At 35.3% G+C, this 25,593-nt stretch overlaps 5 protein-coding genes across 11 annotated transcripts in view; 2 read left to right on the top strand and 3 right to left on the bottom strand.

The window, feature by feature from the left end:
- Positions 1–461: 461 nt before the first annotated feature.
- On the bottom strand, positions 462–2,031 carry LOC106178307 (uncharacterized). 2 transcript variants are annotated; one of them, XR_015331258.1, is made up of 3 exons: positions 1,848–2,031; positions 958–1,328; positions 462–573 (listed from the first exon to the last, which is right to left on the bottom strand). XR_015331258.1 is itself a non-coding variant. In XM_013561428.2 (3 exons), exons 1-2 carry the CDS (start codon positions 1,962–1,964, stop codon positions 1,026–1,028), a joined length of 420 nt encoding a protein of 139 aa, XP_013416882.2. In that variant the 5' UTR covers positions 1,965–2,031; the 3' UTR covers positions 462–573; positions 1,015–1,025. The 2 variants fall into 2 exon arrangements, 1 of the variants encoding a protein (XP_013416882.2); XM_013561428.2 differs by having other exon boundaries at positions 1,015–1,328.
- Positions 2,032–3,284: 1,253 nt separating this feature from the next.
- Positions 3,285–9,041, top strand: LOC106178301 (uncharacterized). 2 transcript variants are annotated; one of them, XM_013561423.2, is made up of 3 exons: positions 3,285–3,471; positions 3,702–3,997; positions 4,363–4,484. In XM_013561423.2, exons 1-2 carry the CDS (start codon positions 3,355–3,357, stop codon positions 3,984–3,986), a joined length of 402 nt encoding a protein of 133 aa, XP_013416877.2. In that variant the 5' UTR covers positions 3,285–3,354; the 3' UTR covers positions 3,987–3,997; positions 4,363–4,484. The 2 variants fall into 2 exon arrangements, with proteins under 2 accessions (XP_013416877.2, XP_086851931.1); XM_086995805.1 differs by lacking the exons at positions 3,702–3,997; positions 4,363–4,484 and adding exons at positions 8,262–8,557; positions 8,931–9,041 and having other exon boundaries at positions 3,289–3,471.
- On the top strand, positions 6,417–16,315 carry LOC106178278 (uncharacterized). The gene is made up of 4 exons (XM_013561401.2): positions 6,417–6,477; positions 15,042–15,176; positions 15,399–15,706; positions 16,202–16,315. The coding sequence occupies exons 2-3, from the start codon at positions 15,060–15,062 to the stop codon at positions 15,693–15,695; spliced, it is 414 nt and encodes a 137-aa protein (XP_013416855.2). The 5' UTR covers positions 6,417–6,477; positions 15,042–15,059; the 3' UTR covers positions 15,696–15,706; positions 16,202–16,315.
- Positions 11,985–13,761, bottom strand: LOC106178294 (uncharacterized). Its single transcript, XM_086995920.1, has 3 exons — positions 13,578–13,761; positions 13,040–13,353; positions 11,985–12,094 (listed from the first exon to the last, which is right to left on the bottom strand). Exons 1-2 carry the CDS (start codon positions 13,692–13,694, stop codon positions 13,051–13,053), a joined length of 420 nt encoding a protein of 139 aa, XP_086852046.1. The 5' UTR covers positions 13,695–13,761; the 3' UTR covers positions 11,985–12,094; positions 13,040–13,050.
- Positions 16,316–20,935: 4,620 nt separating the features above from the next.
- Positions 20,936–25,593, bottom strand: part of LOC106178290 (uncharacterized) — a 29,392-nt gene continuing 24,734 nt past the window's right edge. For all 5 annotated transcript variants that reach the window (XM_086995053.1, XM_086995055.1, XM_086995054.1 and 2 more), the window contains 6 exons: positions 25,451–25,546; positions 25,027–25,193; positions 24,231–24,422; positions 23,902–23,981; positions 23,250–23,354; positions 20,936–22,794 (listed from right to left, as the gene is read on the bottom strand). In XM_086995053.1, the coding sequence (XP_086851179.1) occupies positions 22,589–22,794; positions 23,250–23,354; positions 23,902–23,981; positions 24,231–24,422; positions 25,027–25,193; positions 25,451–25,546 (846 nt within the window). In that variant the 3' untranslated portion in view covers positions 20,936–22,588. The remainder of the gene's footprint in view (positions 22,795–23,249; positions 23,355–23,901; positions 23,982–24,230; positions 24,423–25,026; positions 25,194–25,450; positions 25,547–25,593) is intronic.

Raw genomic sequence — 25,593 nt, 5'->3', positions numbered from 1 at the left:
TTTACGTTACATTACATAGACATTCACACAAACCATATTGAGCACATCTATCGTTTAAATGGTATATTTGTCATTTTAGACTGTTTTCATGCCAATTCTTCATTCCATCCTGTCATTAATCCTTTTGACAACTTTGTTTCCTTGTTTTTCAGTTCATATCAATGTAATTCTGATGGAAAATGGAATAACTCGCTGCTTTGGTAGATTTTTTGTGTACTGTGTTCGATTTCAAGGCATTGTTTTTTTCTATTATTTCTCATTTTTCCAGCTTGATTGTTGGTAAAAATGTCAATTCTTTCTTGTCCTGCCCCCGTCAGTTTTTTCGTGTCATATTTTCACATAAGTTTGAATCCTAAAAATCGTGTGACTTCCAAATACTGCGCGTATGCTATTTTTTCAAAGCACAGAGCCGTGTTCAACCTAACGTAATTCGGCTACAAAGATTAAACAAACAACAAACATGATTGACAATAAAAATTGTTTATTTTTTCTTAGAAAATAGGAATATAATTCACTGGAAATTTAACACCATGGAAATAAATTCATTGTGAATCTTGAACCAAATGACGCATTCTGAAAGAAAAAAAATGAAAAAATCATCAAGCTCTGGAATGCTGCATCGTACATGTATTACAGCTTTGAGATACAGAAAAGTAAATGTATGGTGATGAGTAATCCATTGAAAAATATTGGTTGTCAATTCAATTTCTATAATTCCCCTATTTATTAAAAAAAGAACAATTTTATTGCATGATCTATAATGACTGTCCGTTACTCAAACTTAAGCTTGTATAAATAATGCATAAAAAACATGACTACCCATATTAGCCACACTCAAGCAGATAAATAGTATATATTCTAATTTCAATTGTAAGTTAAGTAGTAGATTGAATCGGGGAGTGCTATAATGAAAAATGACCATCTCTAAGCTTACAATTATAAATCTTGTTTATTTACTTGTTTGTTGAGAATAAAATGCGCCTTGGAAGTGAATAAGGTACGTAAGCAATGTACCTTAGTCCAGTTTAATATTTGCCGTAACCAGCGTTGTATCCGTATCCGGCACCATATCCAGCACCATAGCCGTATCCGGCGTTGTAGCCGTATCCAGCATCATAGCCATAGCCGGCATCATAACCAGCGCCATAACCAGCACCATAACCAGCACCTAAACCAGCTCCAACAACGGTACGCTGGACGGTGTATCCTCTCACTGGGACTGGGACGACGTTCTCAACGGTTCTGTAGCCGTGGACTGGGACAACATTAACAGTTGGGACCTTGACGGTTCTGTAGCCGTGGACCTTTCTGTAGTTAACAGTTGGGACCTGGAAAGAATAAAATTCATATATTCAAACTATCTTTCGAAAACTCCAAACGAGTATGTATTAGTTGTTACATTAATTAGTAGTTATTTATGATAAAATTACTCTTCGATTTGATACCCTAGATCACTTGCCGTGCCAGTATATTTCATCGTGCATTTACGTTTTTTACCTCCGCCAAGGAGGTTATGTTTTCACCCTGTTTGTTTGTTTGTTTGTCTGTCTGTCTGTCATCAACATAACTCAAAATTTTTCAGGAACTGTCAGACGTGGGCTAAGGAACAGATGATTAGCTTTTGGTGGTGATCCGAATCAATAATCAATTAATAATCAATCAATAATCAATACTAAAAAAAATAAACTAAATCATTATAAAATGAAAATTTAGGGGTGAAACGGCAATGGGTGGAGAATTTGCTGCCTTGGCGGAGGTCTACCCTCTCGGAGTGCTTTTCTAGTTTAGATTTGTATTCGACTTGACAGTTGGCACTTTGAGCGAACTATAAAGATTTTGGATCTTACCTTGTTCACAACAACTTTGTTCTTGTAGGTGGTGAAAGGCTTGACGTGGGTGGCAACCTTTGGGTAGACGGCGGAAGCCACGGCCACGAGGGCAACGAGAGCGATGAGAACCTTCATGTTGGCGAGGTAGAGGTGCTGGAGTCGTCAGAGATGAGAACTGATTTTGACTGAGTACCTACGGTCTTTTATATCTGCATGGTCTTCATTAGAGTTAATTGGAACGTCGGAGGATTAAGAATGCGTTTGATAGATGGCTATTGGTGTACAGTAGGACGACACATTCTGGGACCCATTAATGTGTTGGGCCATGAAAGAGTTCAATAAAAAAATAAGCATTTTGAGGATTGAATAGGCCATTCTTATAAGGTGTTAATTAGGAAAGCGCATGGCGACATTAGACACAGGTAATGGCTTCAGGTGCATAGTTTGCATAATTTGTATATCTGTTCTTGTCTTAGCCATGGGCATCTAATGGATTATACACACGTTTGATTCACGGTCCATCAAGAGTGTTCATTATAACTTTAAGTCTAATTCTTGTCATCAAGCACATCTTAGATATACATTTTTTGTTGTATTGCACGTGAATTACTTCCACTGGAGTTCTACCGTTGGCCATCTGGAGTTTTCCTTATTATCTGTCATAACAAATATTTTTTTCCAAAGAGAATTTAAAACAAAATATACCTGTTGATTTTAACACTTGTGTTTTCGCTTTTGTATGTTTAAGTGACATATTTTATCTATTGAATTTTTAAATGACATTTCTGGAAGGAGACTCAGAAGGTTTTATTTATGAATTTCTCTATTTACTCAATTTTTTTCACCGACCTCATCTTAACTGGAAATAAACAGTATATAATGATATGCACAGCAAACTTTTCTGCCTTTAATTTGTCGTGCATCACTTTATATTCTATATAATGATATGCATAACAGACTTTCCTGCCTTTATTTTTCAAATTTACATAGAAAATGCATTTTAAATGATAGGAGAATGTACACTGAAAGTGACAAAAGAATAATAATAATATAATATAATATAATATTGTTTTAATCATCTCACTATCACCTCACCTTCTAAATCAAATTCCTCCTGGCACGTGTGCGTTTATGCATTGTACCACTACGTTCTGTTACATGATATCAGTAATTATGGTCATCATTGAATCACAGCAGCCTTGAATAACGCGTATGTCAGACTTGTTAATAGTTTGTTCATTGTTAATTGATTTAATTCTGCTATAGTGTAATAGCCAGGCTGCCTGTCATACAAGTTGCCGCCTTCATTCCGCCGTGATCCGGCCGCCACATTAACGGTCCCAAGAATGCCCTATTATACATTATTGCCGAGTAATATGTGTCATGTTCATAGTCATTAAAAATTATCCTTAATGAACAAATCCTCCGACATTCTAATGAAGTCCATGCAGGTATAAAAGCCCGCAGGTTCACAGTCAAAATCAGTTCTCATCTCTGACGACTCCAGCACCTCTACCTCGCCAACATGAAGGTTCTCATCGCTCTCGTTGCCCTCGTAGCCGTGGCCTCCGCCGTCTACCCAAAGGTTGCCACTCACGTCAAGCCTTTCACCACCTACAAGAACAAAGTCGTTTTGAACAAGGTAAGATTCAAAATCTTTATTGTGCGCTCAAAGTGCCAACCGTTTAGTTGAATATACAGCTATAGAGATGTAAATACGTGTTGTGCAGTATATTAGACCGCCATGGGTCGGAATCAAGTGATATAGGATATAAAATCGAAAGGTAATTTTACCAGAAAATAAAAGAGAATTAAATAATGTATTAAGATTTTGGAAAGAAAAGTTGAAATATATATTATTTTTCTTTTCAGGTCCCAACTGTTGACTACAGAAAGGTCCACGGCTACAGAACCGTCAAGGTCCCAACTGTTAATGTTGTCCCAGTCCACGGCTACAGAACCGTTAAGAACGTCGTCCCAGTCCCAGTTAGAGGATACACCGTCCAGCGTTCCGTTGTTGGTGCCGGTTATGGTGCTGGTTATGGTTATGGTGCCGGCTATGGCTATGATGCTGGATACGGCTACAACGCCGGATACGGCTATGGTGCTGGATATGGTGCCGGATACGGATACAACGCTGGTTACGGCAAATATTAAATTGGATTAAGGTACGTTGCGTACTTGTTTAATTAACGGTGTTTTAATTCCAATAGAAAAGTAACGAGCTATAAACAAGTACCAACGCAATGAGTGTTTTTTCACTTTTTAGTGTACGCTCAAACTTACTTAAACCATCAACCACTGTACTTATAAGCATCTGAATTTAATAAGAAGTTTTGTCCGCTTGAATTCGGCTAATATGATAGTCCTGTTCTGCGAAATAAATACGTTTTTATAAGAAAATAAATAATTGAAAACGCAAAATATGCTTTAAAAGGGTAAGAATCACCAATAGGTGGCTATTTTGTATCTACAAATCAGTAGTATAATGCAATGTTCATGAACTTAGTGCCTTTTAATTTTTTTCTTTCAGAACACGTCATTTGGTTCAAGAAGCACAAAGAAGATATCATACATAATGGATGCTCATTCCAAGTGAAAATTCTGTTCCAGTTTTTTTTCGATTTATTAGAATAAAGTAATCATTTTTTACAACGTTGTTTGTTACTCTTTTCAATGTAAACTGACTCCTCGCATTACTACATAAATACAGCTTAAACATTAGATAGTGACTTGATTGTGAACTTAGACCCCTTTCCCAGAGATTAGATCGATCTACTTTAGATCGACCTAACTCCCTGGGGGTTCACGCTAAATAGCTGTCAGCCGAGTGGGCACGAAAGTTAATTACCCCCTTACAGCTTGTAGTAGGCGGGATAGACATTTTAGCCGAATTATGTGACATCAATCTAGTGAGACTCCCCGCGGGGATAGATCGATCTAAAAGCTCTGGGAATACGCCCTTAGAAGTCACACGATTTCAATATTCGAATGCATCTCAAATATACTGAGACACGGAGAAGTGAAGGGAATGCGTTAAACATTAGAAAAAAATATTTTATCAATTCTCATGCAGAAGGACATATTTTAGTTAAAAGGAGTGCAGTGAAAGAACTACATTGTAATTATTTTTCAAATAATATTAACGCAATTGCAGTCTGTACTTTGATTCTTTTAAATCAAAAACTCTTATGTCTTATGTCACATTGAATTGCTATCCCAAAAGGATTACTCATTGTGCTGAAACTTCGAAAATATTTTGATCTTGTCCACAAAATATATCAACAAATCGAGTGGTATTCGCTATCGAATTTTATGTCGGGTCTTAAGAAGTACAAGAATAATATTAATGACGTTAATAAGAAAAAAAAGAAGTAATTTGACCTTTTCGTTTTTGAAGGGACTGATATGGTTTCTTGGCATTACTCACTCACGTTCTTCTACTTTTGGTATGATAAAAAGGTCACAAGAAAGTAAGAAAGTAAGTGGCAATTTGACTGCTCCTGTTGGCTGGCCAAATTACCACATTGAAAGGAAAATAAATCCTGACTAAATGATCAAATTTAGCACATTGACAAGAAATATGTAACCTGCTAATACAGACCCAAAAGTGATCACTTTGGGACATTTGGAATTTGTAAATATCTCAATATTTCACACACACAAAAACGGAATAGCATGCTCATTTCTAAACTTACTTTCCAGTCAGACCCCATGGTCGTGATCTGCTGCTGCTGATTCTATTACTATTACTACCACTACTTTACTGCTACTACTACTACTACTGCTGCTGCTGCCGCTGCTTCTGCTGCTGCTACTGCTGCTCAATAGTGCTACTACTACCACTACTACTTAATAACAATAATAATAACAATAATAATAATAATAATAATAAATTAGTAATAGATAGCATATGATAGTACTTCCTTGTCACCATATGCATACAGAAATATATTTTAAATGAAATAAAAATTACTGAAGAAGAATAGTTATGTCTAGCCCGGGACCAGCAACAGCTTAACACAAGGAATACCACACGGCAAAACGGTTTGATCCATGAATTCATGCAACAAAGGGGACATCTAAAATCATTCCTTTGCAGGTGTTATTCCACTAATTTCCAGCCATAAAATGAATTTATTTATCCGTTTGTTTGTTTGTTTTTTCTTTAACGATCAAATTAAAGTTTGAGTCTGGCTTTCATAGCAAAACAAACCTTTTAGTATACTTCCTCTGGCGATGCACCCTAGTTGCTTCAGTTAGTCTCCTAGAATATTTTCCTCATTTCCCGTTCTCTAGTTCGTCATTAAATAAGTTCTTTAAAAACCCAAGCGAGAAAAATAAGAGCAAGGTTTATATTTTTATTCTAAAACCGGCGCTTTTGCTTTTTTATGTAAAAGAAATATGTCGAATTTTATTAAACAAATGGATTGAAGTTAACTTTATACAAACCCTTAGAAGTCGAGTAAGTAGGTTGTGTTTATTTCTTTATTTACCTTTTCTAGCATCTTTCTAGAAGTATGTCAATATATGGTTCAACCAGGGTTGCTCATCTAACTTGTCTGCAATCTAGAATATTTTATAATCGAGCAGTTTAAAAACGAGACAAGGACAGAGGGATACAGAAACAGAGAAAGAAACTGGTCAGGTATGCTGTTGTGTGAATCAGTAGCGAATGTCAAAACAAAATTTCCGGTGGAGGAATAAACATTTATTTACACTCGTCTAAACACAATATCGTGACGGTGAACCGAAATATAATTGAAACAAATGAAAGGAAAAGACCACACAAATATAAATTTCAACATAATACAAATACCACAATGAAGAAACTACAATAAAACACATACATTAAATAACTAAAATTACGTATATAACAATGCTGCCTCCACTCTTTCGCATACAGTACTAGGCGTGTTCCAACCATTCCAATACATGGTGACGTTTAATTACCACTCAACAGAACACCAATCATCCAACATGTGAGGGCGCCACTCACACCCAGATGACAACACAAAATAAACAAGACAAACAACATGCACCAGGCCCGTAGCCGGGGGGGGGGGGGGGGGGGGGGGGGGGGTTCGGGGGTTCGGGGGGTTCGAAAGAACCGCCCCTTTTGCTGGGAAAAAGTACACTCTGGGTAAAATGTCATCTAAGTACATGAAGTTTTTATGGAAAAAGGTCCACTTTTTCAGAAAAAGAATTCCCCTTTTGAAATTGCTGGCTACGGGCCTGTGCACAAATAAACAAAACAAAACAAAACAAAATTTTGCCGACGACACTGAAACGACATACATCGTACCACCATGGTCTGTTATACATGTTATATTGGTCATCATTTTTAAAATCATAGTTAAAACTACACAACCCATTAATAAGAGCGTATTTAAGGCTCGAAGTTACTAATCCCACCTATACCTGCAAAGCACGCAATGGCTTCATTCCTTCGTGCCCTGCCAAATTAACGGTTCCCAGAATGCACCGCCCTATTGTACAGTATTGTACAGAAATGAGCATGTGCGGCGTGTCAGGACTTATATATGATAATTCCACTAACATCTGTTACAATGGGACGACGTATTCTAGGGACCACCAATGTATCGGGGCACGTAGGAGGTGAAAGCAGAACATTGTAACAGATGTTAGTGGAATTATCATATATAAGTTCTGATAATGTACAATATTGTACATTAATGATCGTTTAAGAAGAGACATGACTAAAAATGTTTATTCACCTAATACAAAAACACAGTCCACAGATGTTCACTCCTCCATGAGCGTTCTCATTAACCGTTCTCAGAATGTGACGATCCACTGTGGGTCAAAATTAATAACTACTTAACGAGTGTCATGTTCATATACATAAAAGTCACGGCTCTAGAACAAGCGTGCTCTTAATCCTCGGGCATCGCAAAGATGACCACGCGAGTATAAAAGACCGCAGGTTCTCAGTCAAAATCAGTTCTCATCTCTGACGACCCCAGCACCTCTACCTCGTCAACATGAAGGTTCTCATCGCTCTCGTTGCCCTCGTGGCCGTGGCCTCCGCCGTCTACCCAAAGGTTGCCACCCACGTCAAGCCTTTCACCACCTACAAGAACAAAGTCGTTTTGAACAAGGTAAGATCCAAATATGTAATTAATGCCTTCGAAATTTCCACTAAGAGGCGAAAGCGACCCAAAAGAACACATATAATACTGCCTATGATCGTCTGCATGTTATCTATGATATCCAATGGGAAAAAACTTCTATAAAATAGAGAAAAAAATTCATACCGAACTAATTAATTTCCATTTAGAATAAAGACAGTTCAATTTTTTCGAACCTTTTTATCATTAAAAAAGAACTACTAATTAATGTAACAACTAATAGATACTCGTTTGGAGTTTTTGAAAGATAGTTTGAATATATGAATTTTATTCTTTTCAGGTCCCAACTGTGAACTACAGAAAGGTCCACGGCTACAGAACCGTCAAGGTCCCAACTGTTAATGTTGTCCCAGTCCATGGCTACAGAACCGTTAAGAACGTCGTCCCAGTCCCAGTGAGAGGATACACCGTCCAGCGTACCGTTGTTGGTGCCGGTTATGGTGCTGGTTATGGTTATGGTGCTGGTTATGGTTATGATGCTGGATACGGTTACAACGCCGGATACGGCTACGGCGCTGGTTATGGTGCCGGATACGGATACAACGCTGGTTACGGCAAATATTAAACTGGATTAAGGTACGTTGCGTACTTGTTTAATTAATGGCGTTTTTAATTCTAATAGAAAAGTAACGAGCTATAAACAACTAGCAATTCAATGAGTGTTTTTTTCCCTTTTTTATAACTCCCAAAATTTCTTAATTCATTAATAATCTATGTCCTCTGTATTTATAAATAGCCAAATTAGATTAGAATATTTATCCGCTTGAATGCGGCTAATATGGATAGTCCTGTTCTGCGAAAATACGTTTTAATAAGGCATTATATAATTGAAAACCTAAAATATGTTTTAAAGGAGTAAACATCACCAATAGATGGCCATTCTGTATCTGTAAAACAATAGTATAATGCTGTTTTCAGGTGTTTAATGCATTTTACTTTTTTCTTCCAGAATGGTTCATTTGGTTCAAGATCCATAAAGAAGATATTTAATGGAAAAAAATTCTAAGTGAAAATTCTCTTCCTGTTTTTTAAAGAAAATAAAGTAATCATTTTTTTTCAACCATGCTGTTTGTTACTCCATTCAATGCAGACAAATTCTTCTTATTACTATATAAACACCGAGCCATGATATGAAAGAGTGACTTAATTGAAGCTTTTTCGATGTCACACAATTACAATATTCGAACGTACTTAAAAATTATTAAGACATGACAAAGTAACGGGAATTCGGTAATTTTTAAGACTACACATTTTATCAATACGCACACAGGAAAACAAATTGAAAATTATAAAATAAAAATGCGCGTCATGAGAGAACAAATATTAGTTACGTAATTTCGGTTTGCACTTTGTGAGTTCTTAAAAATTCAAAACGTCTTCCTGGTATCGAAGGTTCTTAGGTCACATTCAAAATTAGTGCTCCTAGTGCACAATCTTTACATTTTTCTAATCTTGTCTCCTATTTAATTTACCAAGTGGTATTCATTTTCGAATTAATATTTGTGTTTTTTTAATGTTGAGTGCAATGAAGTTAAAAAAATATAATATTAATAATGTTAATAAAAAGAACCATGAAGGTAATGCAGTTAAATTGAAGGAACTCTTCTCGAATTTAATATAATGTATGCCTTGAAAAACAACAAGGTATGAAGCGCCATCAGATAAACGAGTTTCCGTTTGACAACAGTATGACAGATGGCTGAAAATATTGGAAAAATATTAAAATTATGAGATTCCTTTTGTTTTATGAAGAACTATAGGTACGCATGCCAAAAATAATATTAATATTCATAAATGAATAGATGAGAGAGAAAATAATTGAACAGTTTTCTTCTCTGTTTTCACATTTGAGAAATATTCTTCGCTTTTTAAAATGCCCCAAAGTCATATTTCGAAGCTTAAATATCCGGAAAATTTTAGAAACTAAGAAAATGAAACGTTGCACCATCTCATCTCATTGAAGTTGCTTTAAACTAACAGTAACAATAAAGACCAACTGGGACAGCAAGTTACAATTAAAGAAAGGCATATTGCATAACATGTGAAAACAGGTTTATGCCTGCAAAATTGCTACTACTGCTGCTACTACTACTACTTCTAACTTAGAAACTAAGAAAATGAGATTATTATTATTATTATTATTATTATTATTATTATTATTATTATTATTATAACAATGATCAATTATTATTAAATAGCATATGATAGTACTTCTCTGTCACTATATATACAAATATACACAAATTCCCAGCCATAATATAGATTTGGTAATACGTCATTGTCTTAGCAATAGTCTGCCAATATATCGTAAACATAGTGAATCTAATCTCAAATCTTCACTTTAAGTTTGAGTGTGACTATTATACATAAACGTACCTTCAAATATACTCTCTCTGGCGCTGCACGCACCCTAATTTATTCTTCTGTGTTTTTCCACCGTTCCCCTCCTGGAGTTTTTTCCTCAAATTCTGTTCTCTTTTTCGTCATGCAATAAGTTTATTAGTCCAACACCAACGGAGGAATTAAAAGGTGAATACATTTTGTAATCTAACACTTGTTAGTTTGCTTTTTTATATAATAGAAATATGAAAAATTTTACGAACGAATCAAATAATTGGTTTCACATTTATATTTTGAACATTACAAAAAAATCAAATAACTTCAGGCACAAGAATATGTCGTACCACTGCGTTCTGGTATGCATGACATATTGGTCATCATTAAATCACAAAAACCAGTCAATAATAAACGCATATAAGACTTGCAGTAATACCAACCCTCTAATACCTGCCAAACACGTAATGGCTTCACTCCTTTGTGGCCTCCCACATTAACGATTCCCAGAATGTGTAATATTGTACAGATATGAGTGTTTGCGGCGTGTCACGCCTCGAAAATGATAACTCCCCTAACATCTGTTACACTGTTCCGCTTATACCTCCTTCGTGAGCCGATACATTGACGGTCCTCACAATGTGCCGTCCCAGTGTACAATATTGTACGTTAATGGCCGTGTAAGGCGTGTTATGACTCGAATAATCTAATACAAAACATAATTCACAGACGTTCACTCCTTCATGACCAGTCACAATAACCGTTCTCAGATAAGCCGTTTTATTGTAGGTTCAACATTAATGAGTACTTAATGAGTGACATCTATTTATTTATTTTAATAAATATTAAAATTTAAAAAAAAATTTATTAAAAAACAAATAGTTTTTTTTTTGTATGCAATACTTGGTTGTTCACAAAAACAAGGGGAATCACACAGTTTTTTTAATTTTTTTCCTCTTTACTCATCTGTCAAACTGATTACAAAGGGAAAATTATGAAGCTTTTCGCATTATACATGCTTGCCATGTTGTTTTTCATAGCATACCTTAGTGCCTAGAAGAGTTTATTTAATTATAGTGCATTACTTTCATTGTTCTTCTTATCAACATCATCAATATTATTTCTGTACTTCATTGCACCTAACATAAGAAAAAATCAAAAGCTAATTCGAAAATAAATATCATTTGTAAATTAATTCGGAGACAAGATCAGATAATTTTAAAGATTTTGCACTAGGAGTAATCCTTTTGATATAACTAATGAATGTGCCCCAAGACGTCGATACAAATAAGATGTTTTGAAGTTTTAAGAACTCACAATTAAAGTGCAAACTGCAATTACGTTACAAATATTTGAGAAATAGTGAGTGTAGTTCTTTTATGAAACACATTTTTACATTATTAATAATTTTAACCAGATAACACAATTTAAAGTTTGTTTTCCTGTGTGCCTATTAATAAAATGTGTAGTCTTAGAAATGTGTAGTATTAAAAATTTTAGCGAATCCCCGTTACTTTTTTATGTCTTAATATATTTTAAGTACGTTTGAATATTGAAATTTTTTGATTTCCAAAAGCTTCAATCAAGTCATCTTTTCATATCATGAAGCCGTGTTAATATAGTAGAAGAGTTTGTCTACATTGAATAGAGCAACAAACAATATGGTTGAAAAAAAATGATTACTTTATTTTCTTTTTTTAAAAAAAAGGAACAGAATTTTCTCTTGGAATTATTTTCCATTATATATCTCCTTACGGATCTCGACCCAAATGATGCATTCTGAAAGAAAAAAGTAAAAGGCACTAAGCACATGAATACTAAATTATGCTATTGTTTTAAAGATACAAAATCGTCGTTTATTGGTGATATTTACTCCTTTGTAACATAATTTGGTTTTAAATTCCATTGCTGTAATATCCAGTATTCATAAACAATTTTAATTAAAATGCTTTTTTTTCTATGTTTTTAAATATTAAAATAGAATGGAGACAGGCCTACATCGCAGAGAGAAATATAAGTCTGAGAAACATGACAATAGATAAATTTAATGAAAAATGGAAAAAGCTGCAGCCTCTCTTCCTGGACTGATATCTTCTATCTGCGTATGTTCCCCTGCCGATATTTGATAGTAAAACACATATTTGTTTTTATCTGTATTAGATCATATTATTTATTAAGTATTATTAAGTATTTTACTAATAGGTTATCAATATATCGTTGTTGACATATATATTAAATGACACAGTAACTATATATATGTATATATATATTGCAAATGACTGAGTGTCTCTTTGTGAGTGAGTGAGTGAGTGAGAGAGTGAGTGTGATTTTTATTTAGTTATTTATAAATTTTGTATTTTTTGCTGAAATCTGTACTTATTTGAGATATGCAATAAAAAAAAAAAAAAAAAAAAAAAAATGCTTTTTTTTTACTAATTTCTTATTAAAGAGTGTATGTTTGTCCATGTATGAGTACTACAAAAAAGACCAGGCTACTTATATAAACCGAATTCCAGCGAACAAAAATTCTAATTTCATTCTGCTACATGGACTTAAATATACTGGACATTGATTATGGTTTAAGAACTAGCAAGTTCTATAAAGACAATAGAACACACGCTGGTTTATTAGTTGTTTTTAGCTCGTAACATTATTTCTATAAACATAAAGAAACGCCCGTATACATTTTATGCGTAATTAAAATTAAACAAGAAGGCAACGTACCTTGGGACAGTTTAATATTTGCCGTAACCGGCGTTGTAGCCGTATCCAGCACCATATCCAGCACCATAGCCGTATCCGGCGTTGTAACCGTATCCAGCATCATAACCATAGCCGGCACCATAACCAGCACCATAACCGGCACCATAACCAGCACCTAAACCAGCACCAACAACGGTACGCTGGACGGTGTATCCTCTCACTGGGACTGGGACGACGTTCTTAACGGTTCTGTAGCCGTGGACTGGGACAACATTAACAGTTGGGACCTTGACGGTTCTGAAGCCGTGGACCTTTCTGTAGTTAACAGTTGGGACCTGAAAAGGGAAAAGGTTAGCAAAATGTTGAACTGTCTTTATTTTAAATGGAAATCAACTAGTTCTGTATTAATTTATTCTCTATGTTATAGATCTTGTTTGGATTGAATAGCCTAGATAACATTCAGACCATACGAGGCAGTATAAATATTACGTGTACTTATAGACCCGTTTTCCCCTCACAGTAGAAACCCCGAGCCTCTTAATTATATTTTGAATCTCACCTGGTTCACAACAACCTTGTTCTTGAAGGTGGTGAAAGGCTTGACGTGGGTAGCAACCTTTGGGTAGACGGCGGAGGCCACGGCCACGAGAGCAACGAGAGCGATGAGAACCTTCATGTTGGCGAGGTAGTGATGCTGGAGTCGTCAGAGATGAGAACTGATTTTGACTGAGAAATTGCGGTCTTTTATACTCGTGTGGTCATCTTTGAGATGCCCGAGGATTAAGAGCGCGTTTTTTCCAGAGCCGTGAATTTTATGACTATGAACATGTCACTCTTTAATTACTTATTAATGTTGACCCACAATGAAACAACACATCTGAGAACGCTTATTGTGACTGGTCATGAAGGAGTGAACGCCTGTGAATTGTGTTTTGTATTAGATAATTCGAGTCATGACACACCTTACACGGCCATTAACGTACAATATTGTACACTGGGACGGCACATTCTGAGGACCGTCAATGTATCGGCGCACGAAGGAGGTAAAAGCTGAACATTGTAACAGATGTTGGGGGAATTATCATTTTCGAGTCGTGACGCGCCGCACAGGCTCATGTCTATACAATATACTGTACAATACGTCAGCACATTCTGGGACAGTTTACGTGACGGGCCATGAAAGAGTGAAGGCAGTTACGTGTTTTGCAGGTATTAGCGACTTAGTATCTGCAAGTCTTAAATGCGCGTTTATTTATGGCTATTTTTTTAGATTTAATGATGACCAACATGTGCTACATTGTCTGTAATGTATGTTATTTGTAAACTTAATAATCTAAAAATAAGAGAGGAAAAGAAGGATGAAAAAGATCAGAAAGGAACAGGCTAGGAAACAACCCTTTCTATCAAATTACTTCAGACACAAGCATATGTCGTAGAACTGCATTTTGTTATACATGACATGTCATCATTAAATCACAAAAACTAGCCACAAATAAACGTGCATTTAAGACTTGCAGATACTAAGCCGCTAATACCTGCCAAACACGTTACCGCCTTCACTCTTTCATGGCCCGTCACGTAAACTGTCCCAGAATGTGCCGACCTATTGTACAACATTATGACGTGCCATGACTTGAAAATGAAAATTACGCTATCATCTGTTACAACGTTCCGTTTCACCTCCTTCGTGCGCCGATACATTGACTGTCCAAAAGATGAGTAGTCCAAATGTCCAGTATTGTACATTAAAATGACCGTGTAAGGCGTGTCATGACTCTAATACAAAACACAATTCACAAACGTTCACTCCTTCATGACCCGTCACAATAACCGTTCTCAGTTGTGCCGTTTCATTGTGGGTCAATATTAATGAGTACTTAACGAGTGACATGCTCATAGTCATAAAATTCACGGCTCTGGAACAAACGCGCTCTTAATCTTCGGTCATCCCAATGGAGACCACGTAGGTATAAAAGACCGCAGATTCTCAGTCAGAATCAGTTCTCATCTCTGACGACTCCAGCGCCTCTACCTCGCCAACATGAAGGTTCTCATCGCTCTCGTTGCTCTCGTGGCCGTGGCCTCCGCCGTCTACCCAAAGGTTGCCACCCACGTCAAGCCTTTCACTACCTTCAAGAACAAAGTTGTTGTGAACCAGGTAAGATTCAGAATATTTTTGTGTTCTCAAAATCTGTACTCTACTTTATATCCGAAAATGGAGTTAGAGAGCTGGAGTTAATATTGTAAAATACTTCACAGGTCGGCTTCAAGTGATCTAGGATATCAAATCTAAATGAAATTTTACTAGAGATTTAAAGACAAAATTTAATGTATAAGGTTTCCAGAAAGAAAGCTTAAATACATGCATTTTTCCTTTCAGGTCCCAACTGTGAACTACAAAAAGGTCCACGGCTACAGAACCGTCCAGGTCCCAACTGTCAATGTTGTCCCAGTCCACGGCTACAGAACCGTTAAGAACGTCGTCCCAGTCCCAGTGAGAGGATACACCGTCCAGCGTACCGTTGTTGGTGCTGGTTTAGGCGCTGGTTTAGGCGCTGGTTATGGTTACGATGCCGGCTTCGGCTATGGTGCTGGATACGGTTACAACGCCGGATACGGCTACGGTGCTGGATATGGTGCCGGATACGGATACAACGCTGGTTACGGCAAATATTAAACTGGACTAAGGTACGTTGCTCACTTGTCTAATTCGTGAATATGAGCGTTGTTCATTTTCAGTAATAGAAAGTGAATGTTACCAGTTTATGGGGTTTCTTTTTCATTATACTCTATAGCACTCTCAAACTTATACCATAAATACTGTCCTCTGTACTTCGGACGTGAAATAAAAATGATAATTCCTCCTCAAATTCAGCTTTCATGTGTAATGGAATCCTTTACATATTTACTATATAAATTAAAATTATAAGAAAACGGCATGTTTTCGTCATAAATAAATTAGTATCTTTTGATCATAACACGTTTAGATGCTATTTTAAAGAGAGATAATATATGAAGTTGATATTGGATATTTAATTTATGAAATGGAATCGAAAGTGCCACCTATATTTGTTTCAGAGGACTTATTATACCAGTAATTTGCTTTATCTAAAATAAGATGTAACATTCAGTGCTACAGTGTTTTATACCTTTATTTTATTTTTTTTATTATTATCATTTCAGTATGCCACTCGTTTTAGGATCCGCAATGAAGATTATTCTGTCCAGACCAATTCCCAGTGCAAATTTTATTCTGGCCTTTTTTTTAAAGAAATAAACTTTTTTTTTCGAACATGAGATTTGTTTCTTGTGATTCATTATCGACAACAGCCCAGTTTTAATAAAATATTGTTTGCCTGAAATTTTTTGTAAGTCAAACATCTTCAATATTCAAATGTATAGGAAAATATGTCGTGGGAATGATGTTATTAAAGTAATAATAATAATAATAGTTGTGATATTTGTACAATTTAGGCTCAGATTATGGGTTCAAGTATCCACATTCATTTTGAGCTTCTCAAAAACTGAAAATCAAATAGGACTTGCGTCAGAGAATTTAGCGTTTGAAGACAAATCATTTAAGCTATTTTTTTGTCTACGTTTGTCTTTTTCTTAAATATTTTACTTGAATTAACTTAATTTGCCCTAAAACGTAATACTTCCTCAAAATGCCTTTATTATTTTTTGTTTTCTGAATTCGGGTCTTTCGTGAACTGCATTAAATACAATTTCGCCCAGGTATTCCACAATTCAAATCTCATCCCGAATTGCTTTTATAAGACAAGTGAAACTCAAGGTTAAATTGAGTTATATATATTTCTGATTTTATTTTAATGTTGGAGAAATGAAAGAGACAATAAAAAAAATACTAACACAATAAAATATCCTCTTGAATCCACAGTATGCGCTGTTCACCGAAACACTAATTATCTGATAAAAATGTGATAAGTTCAAATTAAAGATATGCTCCACAATTAATAATTACCCTGTATCATTACTTCACAACTATCAACATTCACTGCACAAAAAAAATATTTCTAGCAAAACCCTACCATAACAAGGAAGCTATTTTTATAATTAAATACAAAAAATAAATAAATGAAGGGAAAGAAAAATATAGTTCAAAAATGGTTTTTAAACTTCTTATATTCAAAAATAAATTAATATAAGAGATTTCATGAATACATGTATTAACTGGGACTGTAGCATATAGTTAGGGACATTTATATATCATTTGAAATAGTGCAAGTTTTGTGCCTGTAAAATTAAAAACCAATTACTAATTAACAAGATATGATTGTACTTCTTCAAAACTATTTACACTTGCAAAATATTTTTTCAAATCTGCAAAAAAGGCACTGCTAGGGCTGTTTAATACAACACAAAATATAATTATATATTACATCTAATAGCTATTTCCACTTTTTTTACATCTAATATAAATATATATAACACATGTAGAGTAATCAAAACTTTAGGCAAAATATCATGCTCATTAAAGATAAATTGTTTCTAAAAACAGCTAAGCACTATTAACAATGGATGAACATTATGTTTGGTACACATAAACATAATTATATTAAGTGAAATTAATTAACAGAATGTTTGGTTCAAATTCAAGACAAACATACAAAATAAGCGATGCTTTCTTAAAATCAACTTTACAAGCATCTACAACTTAAACTAAAACAAAGAAGTTTATGAGCATCTTTTTAAAACCAATTCCATGAAGTGTTTCTAACCATACAAAACATTTATATATACATGTGGCAAAAGCTACGGTACCTCACATTAAAGGCTCACTAAAGCACTGATAGTTATAAGTAATTATATACACTGGGTCTTTGATGCATCTATGACGGTCGAGTAAACAAAAGTTTGATGTCATTGCTAACAAAATAATGACGCTAGTATGATGTCACATATATCACATCTGTGATGTCAAACCTACCGATGTGTGATGTCATTGCTAACAAAAACATGATGCCAGTGTGACATCACATCTACCAAAGTGTGATGTCACAGCTTACAAAACATGATGCCAGGGTGACATCACATCTATTACAAGTGTGATGTCACAGCTTTAAAAACATGTTGCCTGTGTGACATCACATCTACCACGAGTGTGATGTCACTGGCCAGCAGTTGTTCAAACAGGATAACTGTTCAATAGAGATATATACTTAAAGCTGTACTTTTCACTGCATATATTCATCAAATAGATATGTTACACAAAGCTCAAGTGGAATGATACCCCTGCATGTAATTAAGCCATTTTATGTACAATTGGCAACAATCTCATTTTTTATTTACATAATAGTTGTTTTATCAACTCACTGATAGGGTGGGGATAGGCAGTGAATGGAATAACCACATAGAGATAATTATCAGACGTCATGAAAAAATTCTAAAAAATAATTAACTACTAGTTAATGCTTCTTTTTAAACCATTTCTCTCAGACAAATCAACACAGACATAACACCATCTGTGACTGTTGGAAGACAATTTTGGGAATGCTTTTTTCAGCTTCTTAGAAGTCTAAGCTAGAGACTTGTGTAAGCAGAGGGTGTCCTTTACTGACAAGCTTTGTACATTTTGTGGCAAATTCATTTCAGTGAATGCATGCCATCTTTTTGCTTCCAAATATTGTAATCACCATCTCCTGTATTCTTTAATAATATCAAACTAGTAGGCTTGTTAAGAACCAAAAAATGGCCAAACGCTGCATTTTGTAGTACAACTGTCTAACTTGGCATAAATGTTCCTTGGGCCAAAAGAAAATTTTTTATCCAAAGAGACGCCCTCTATCGATACATTAATTAGCATAAATTATGCAAATTATGTGCCAAAATATATAATATTTCATATTTCCATTAATTTTTGGCTTAGAAACATGTATAGATTATCAAACCTGACTAAATTAGGGACAAGGAACCCATTTTTGATCATTTGGAAGCAATTGGTGGCCATTTTGTGCCTCAAATCCAAGATGGCCGCCACCCGCCATTTTGAAAGTGGACATAATTTTGCTATTTTATGTTGAATTTTGAAGCGTTTGGTCTATATATACTTGATATATATATCGATTCCTACTACTTTGGGTGTGAAAAAGTCATTTTTGATATTGTTTTGGTGATAGTAGGTGATTTGAAGGGACAAAGAGGGTGTTTTAAGTGCCTACCAAGATATGTGTGAACGCTGCAAAACTATGGATATTGATAACCCGTATTCAAATACATCTCAATGCGATTTTTTGTTATATACCATCGCTACTGGACTATATTATGAGCAAAAAAAAACACATTTTTATCATTATGGAGGCTATTGGTGGCCGTTTTATCCCTCAAATCCAAGATGGCCGCCAAAATCCATTTTGAACTTGAGCATAAATCGCTATTTTGAAACTATATGTATTACATCTTTGTAAATGAGTAATACGTCGTTTTATATTATTTCTGGTGCAGAATACATTATCTGTTTCATAAAATGTGAGTACAAACTATTTTATTCTCCAAAACGAATATGCATGTAGGCTTAAGTCGTCAAATAGACTTACATGTGCCATGTAGTCTAATTAGTACAAAATGTTTTATAAAATCATAAAGAGCTTGAAACAAGTGTAAGAGACCAAAATGGCTTAATTAAAGGTAAAGAACACATACTTGGTGCTTTGGAGACAATTGGAAGCCATTTTGATCCTCAAATCCAAAATGGCCGCCAGTCACAATTTTGAAATACGGATAAGGCATAACTCATCAATTTGAAGCTATTGCTCTTACACTAGCATGTTATACATCGTTTCTTATCATTTGGGTTGTAGAAGTCATGTGTCTTATCTCTTCTGAGATATAATACAAAAAGAAAATATTAAAAGGCTCCAACACCAATACAGGCTTACGTCTTCACCTTCGCTTGTATACGTCTTGAAGTCAAATTTGTGCAAAAATATGTAATATAACAATTTTAAAATGGTTTTGCCAGACATAGATTAAGTGCAAGAGACCAGCATAGTGGATTCAACTTTATGGTGACTACTTTTAGCTATTCTGTTGTTCATATCCAAGAGCCTGTCTCTATTTTAAAATTATGGCATAATTTACCTTTTTTGAGCTGTTGGACTTACATATGATCGTAATACATCAATTGTTACTATTTTGGAAGTACATAATTAATTTCTGGTGTTACTCTGGTGACAGAGGATAATAAAAAAGGCATAAGGTGTTTTAAGATGATTCCAAGATGAATATTCCTGTAGTTGTCATATACTGTAGATGTTTTGTGCTTGTTCGTCCATTGGAAACAATGAGAACTATGTAGTCGCCTTATGGATTTCTATTGGTAGTGAGATGACTTGTCTGGCCAAATTATGCTAGGAATGATCACTGGCACTGTCAACTAGGAAAAGAGGCTGCTTCCTCGACTTCTTTGCTTTATCCCTCTTTTCCTGCGCAGCTGCTGCTTTCTAGTTGGTTTTGCAGATTCATTCTTTTGTGTAAAGATACCACTTTCCTCTGATGCGACATGTTCTCATGCATTAATGTTTCTCTGGAAACTGGATTCTAATATATTGTTTGGCTGTTTCTCATAGGACACTGACAAAACCTCAATTCTTACTAGCTGTTGTCTTATTGGCCTACCAGAGCTGATCATGCATGTTTCTTTTTGCTGTCTTGCTGGATGATTTTGCAGACAAGATCTAGAGCTATTTCAAAGCAAAGTCCATTTGCTTGTCTTTCACGGACATTTACACATCAACACAACTAACCAAGTTCCATAGTATTATAAGACGACACATTTTTCACCCTTCAAATCTTCTGGGCTATATTTAACATGCGAATGCAAGCCCCAGTGACTGGGACATAAATGTGCATGTGGCTTTTTGGTTCACATTGACCAGTAAAAGATTAATAATATAATACCACTATGTATATATATTTATTGCTTTCCTTTGAGTATTCAGTATCTTTTAGTGGATGGTCACTTAAGATAAATCTAGATGATATATTTGAGCATGTGGTTTGGGTTCCACATTTTTGTAACAGACTCAACGAAACTCATCTTGGAATTTATTTTACAACCTTATATTACCTTTTTATTATCTTCTGTCACCAAATTAGCACTGGAAAATTACTTTTGAGCCCCAAGAATAGTGCCATTTTACCTAATACAAGCGAATGAGGGTCCCACGGTTCAAAGATTATAAATAACACCAAATTATTAAAATAGCGGCAAGCAACCATCACTTGGTTTTGATCAAAATAATGGCTAACAATTTTCCTCATGCGGTCAAAGATGTATTCTTTTGCTTTAATTCAGCCATTTTGTTTGCTGACACTTGTTTTATAGATCGGCAAAAGCATTTTTGTACTAATTGGATTACTCATTGTACATATAAACTGCAGGTCCATGTAGCAACTGAATCCTATATTTATTTGGAGGCTTATAAAAGTTTCTATTTACATTTTATGAAGCCGAAAATGCATTCTGCTCCAGGAAATAATCAAAAATGACGTATGGCACGCTTATGAAGGTGTGATAGCTTCAAAATGGTGAATAATGTTCAATTTGAAAATAGCGTATGAGGGCCATCTTGGATTTGAGGCACAAATTTTAAGAAACAAATAATGTATTCTGCACCAGGAAATAATATAAAACGACGTATTACTCATTTACAAAGATGTAGTACATGTAGTTTCAAAATAGCGAATTATGCTCATGTTCAAAATGGTTTTGGCGGCCATCTTGGATTTGAGGGATAAAACGGCCACCAATGGCCTCCACAATGGTAAAAATGTGTTTTTTTTGCTCATAATATAGTCCAATAGCAATGGTATATAACAAAAAATCGCATTGAGATGTATTTGAATACGGGTTATCAATATCCATGGTTTTGCAGTGTTCACACATATCTTGGTAGGCACTTAAAACACCCTCTTTGTCCCTTCAAATCACCTACTATCACCAAAACAATATCAAAAATGACTTTTTCACCCCCAAAATAGTAGGAATCGATATATATATCAAGTATATATAGACCAAACGCTTCAAAATTCAACATAAAATAGCAAAATTATGTCCACTTTCAAAATGGCGGGTGGCGGCCATCTTGGATTTGAGGCACAAAATGGCCACCAATTGCTTCCAAATGATCAAAAATGGGTTCCTTGTCCCTAATTTAGTCAGGTTTGATAATCTATAAATGTTTCTAGGCCAAAAATTAATGGAAATATGAAATATTATATATTTTGGCACCTAATTTGCATAATTAATGCTAATTAATGTAGCGATAGAGGGCGTCTCTTTGGATAAAAAATTTTCTTTTGGCCCAAGGAACATTTATGCCAAGTTAGACATTTGTACCATAAAATGCAGCGTTTGACCTCTTAACAAGCCTACTAAACTGGGACATTTTGCTTAATAAAGTTTTTCATATCAGCTCTTGTGATTGGTTTTATCTATTCAAGCAAAAATGTATCTTCAGTGAGCCTTCGAGTATATGGGGCACATACTTGTATATGACATAATAAATCAGTCTCCTCATATTGTTTGGTCCAATTACAAGCTGTACATCATTTCTTCCCTTTTTTGTCTTTCTTATCTTTGTCTTTCTTTTCTTTCTGGTGCTGTTCATCATACATAGCCTTGGAAACAACCATGAGGCGATAACGCATCTTGAGGTTCTTGGCACGTAGATGTTCGCTGACAATTTCCATAGTGTATGAGGATGGGAACCAGCCATGCTCCCCATCGCGTATTCGTTCACCTTCATACCAGCCTAGTAGATGGGAAAAAAAACATGAATTTTAAATATCAAAGATATGACAATTCCATTTCCAAACTACAATTCCAATTCCAAACTAGCTCAAAATTCTGAATTTCTGGATTAAAATTTCACTCATGAAGAAAACAATGCAGTTAGGGGTGCTACCATTTACTTCTGCACAAATCTAATTTGGAGAATTAAGTCGGGTAAATAACTATGTTCTTTCCATCTGACATTTTCTTGTAACTTGACCCATAACTAGTAAAACCCCTGCTGTTGGAGATACTTTCAATCAATGTTCATTCAAATTTAACAAAAACTTACCACAACACAAATTACATTATTATTTGAATGTTTTACATTTTCTCATGGACATTTAAAGTCCAAACACTGAAGTTGGAGATGCCACTAATCAAATTTGTTCAAATTTAGAGAGAATTTACCCCAATGAAAGATAATATTCTTACCGTCTGCCATCTTTTTGTGGACGTTGATGACATCGCATTCTTCCAAGGTCAATTCATCATGCTGCTGGGCTGTGTAGGGATGGATAGCCTGAACTTGTGGACAGTCTAATGAGAAAAGAATTTATTACTTTTTCACCATTTTTTATTTATTTATTTATTTGTTTGTTGAGTGTGAAGTCTGCTGTAACAGGAAAATATTACCGTCACTAGAAAAGCATTCCAAGAGCGCAAACCTCCGCCAAGGCACCGATTTTTGATTATTATTGATTATTGATTGATTATTGATCTGGATCACCACCAAAAACTAATCACTTCTAAGTTAACCCATTTCTGACCTACCCTGAAAATTTCATCAAAATCGGTCCATAAGTTTTTGAGTTATGTTGATGACAAACAAACAAGCAGACAGGGGTGAAAACATAACCTCCTTGGCGGAGGTAATTATCTCTATTCACATGACAATTCATCATATTGCCATGCAGTGTGAATATAAATTATCCCATTAATTATTACCACTAATTTATTTTCCCAAAAAAATATTTTTCAGCCAATTACAATGTAAGGGGAAAATATTGTACACTGTTTTGGTTTTGGAAACAAAAAAATCATGTTTTATCAAAATTATCTGAACCGTAATTTTGGGAATACTCACCCCAGGCCTCGTAGATTTTCTCATCATCACACTCGTCATGTGATGATGACAAGGCGTCCATCCAGCGCTGCTTCTCACTCCTACAACAGAAATATTTTTCTAGCATTCCCCTAAAATGGTCCTCAGTATTTAACTGTAGTGTTTTGAAAACGTCATAAAACAACCGTTATTCAAAGACTTAAATCGTAAATTCAGTGACTTATCGCAAATAAAATCAGCATCAGCATGCCGCTTCTGAATTCATATGTAGCTGCTAGGTTCAAGCGACTCAAAGTAAGCAACTTTATGACACTTTATGACATAAAGAGTTTACATCAAAATGCCCTTACACAGACTCGCAAGAAATGACCATCTCCACATTCTTGCCTTCGTGATTAGAGAGCAGCACCAGGATGAACAAGTGGTCGCAGCCTACGGGAATTCCGTAGGGAAGACGGTGATCCTTTTGCATGGCGTCTAACTGCACGTCCTCCAGGTGGATTTGACTCCTCTGAGCATGATCTATAACTGAATACTCATCTCTGGAATACAGAGACAATAAAGATGAATATAAACACTTGAAGACCATACGATAGCATATTTAGGTCTGTTTTATCCTCTCAGTCATATTGGTCATATTATTATTAAATATCAAGATTATGATCACTACAATTATCAATAATATTATTACTATTATTATCAATGACAGCAGTACTTACAGAAGTTGTATGACATTAACAAATAAAACAAATTCATATCATACTGGCCCTGCTTCAAATTTACAGGTACTTGGTGTAGGGCCATTGCTAACAGCACAGACAAGTACCACTGTGGACTTAACCTGAGATGTGTAATCAGACCCCTGCCCTTTTAACCCCCTCCCCCTATCCTACTACTGAAGGAACTATCATGATTGTAACTATCAGTACACAGATTGCTGGTAAAACTCTTGGCAACATTATCACAGTCCCATTGCCAGGAGGGTTTGGGGGGCTTCAAAAGGACTTTTTGTCAGGAAAAGGTTCATTCTGGGTAAAATTTGAGCTAGGTACTGAAAGGGTTCATTGTAAAAGGTCCACCTTTTCAGTAAAAAAAATCCCCTTTTGAAATTTCTGGCTACGGGCCTGTAATATCAGTAGAACCTACCCTTTCTTCTTGGTGACCAGAAGAAGATCATTAAACAGGAAGAAGTAGAGGGTCTGTTTTGTAGGCTTGGGTTTGCCAAGGGAGAAGCGACTTGGCTGCTCCCAGACTATACGTGCCAGATCGCCTTGTTTTACCAGGTAACGAGAGGTGGAGATTAGGGCCAGCTTCTGGAAGTGTAAAAATTGGTAATAAATAAAAAAAAAATAAATAAATAAATAAATAAATAAATAATATTTTCATAAAATTCAATCCATCTTTAATACTGATGTTATTTGCAGTTTCAATAAAGATTTTTTTTATTAACATGCACACACACACACATACTCTTACAAGCACACACATGACAATGTTCCAAGAGCTTACTAGGCAAACAGAACCAAGAGTTGACAATGCAGGCAGAAAGGTAAATCATTTAATACTGCACCTTTTTCACTTTGGCATACTGCAGCTGGTTGCTGATGTTGCACATTTCTTCCGTTCTCTCCATTTTTCTTGCTCCCTCATTGCAATCCTTTACCAGCTGTAATATAGATTATCAAAGGTGAAGGTAAATATTATAATTTATGG

The sequence above is a fragment of the Lingula anatina genome, chromosome 9 (assembly GCF_051362555.1).
Source record: "Lingula anatina isolate TDL-2025a chromosome 9, LinAna3.0, whole genome shotgun sequence".
Lineage (NCBI taxonomy): Eukaryota > Metazoa > Brachiopoda > Lingulata > Lingulida > Lingulidae > Lingula > Lingula anatina.
The sequence above is the reverse complement of the archived record's forward strand: the minus strand, read 5'-3'. Positions and strand labels throughout refer to the sequence as shown.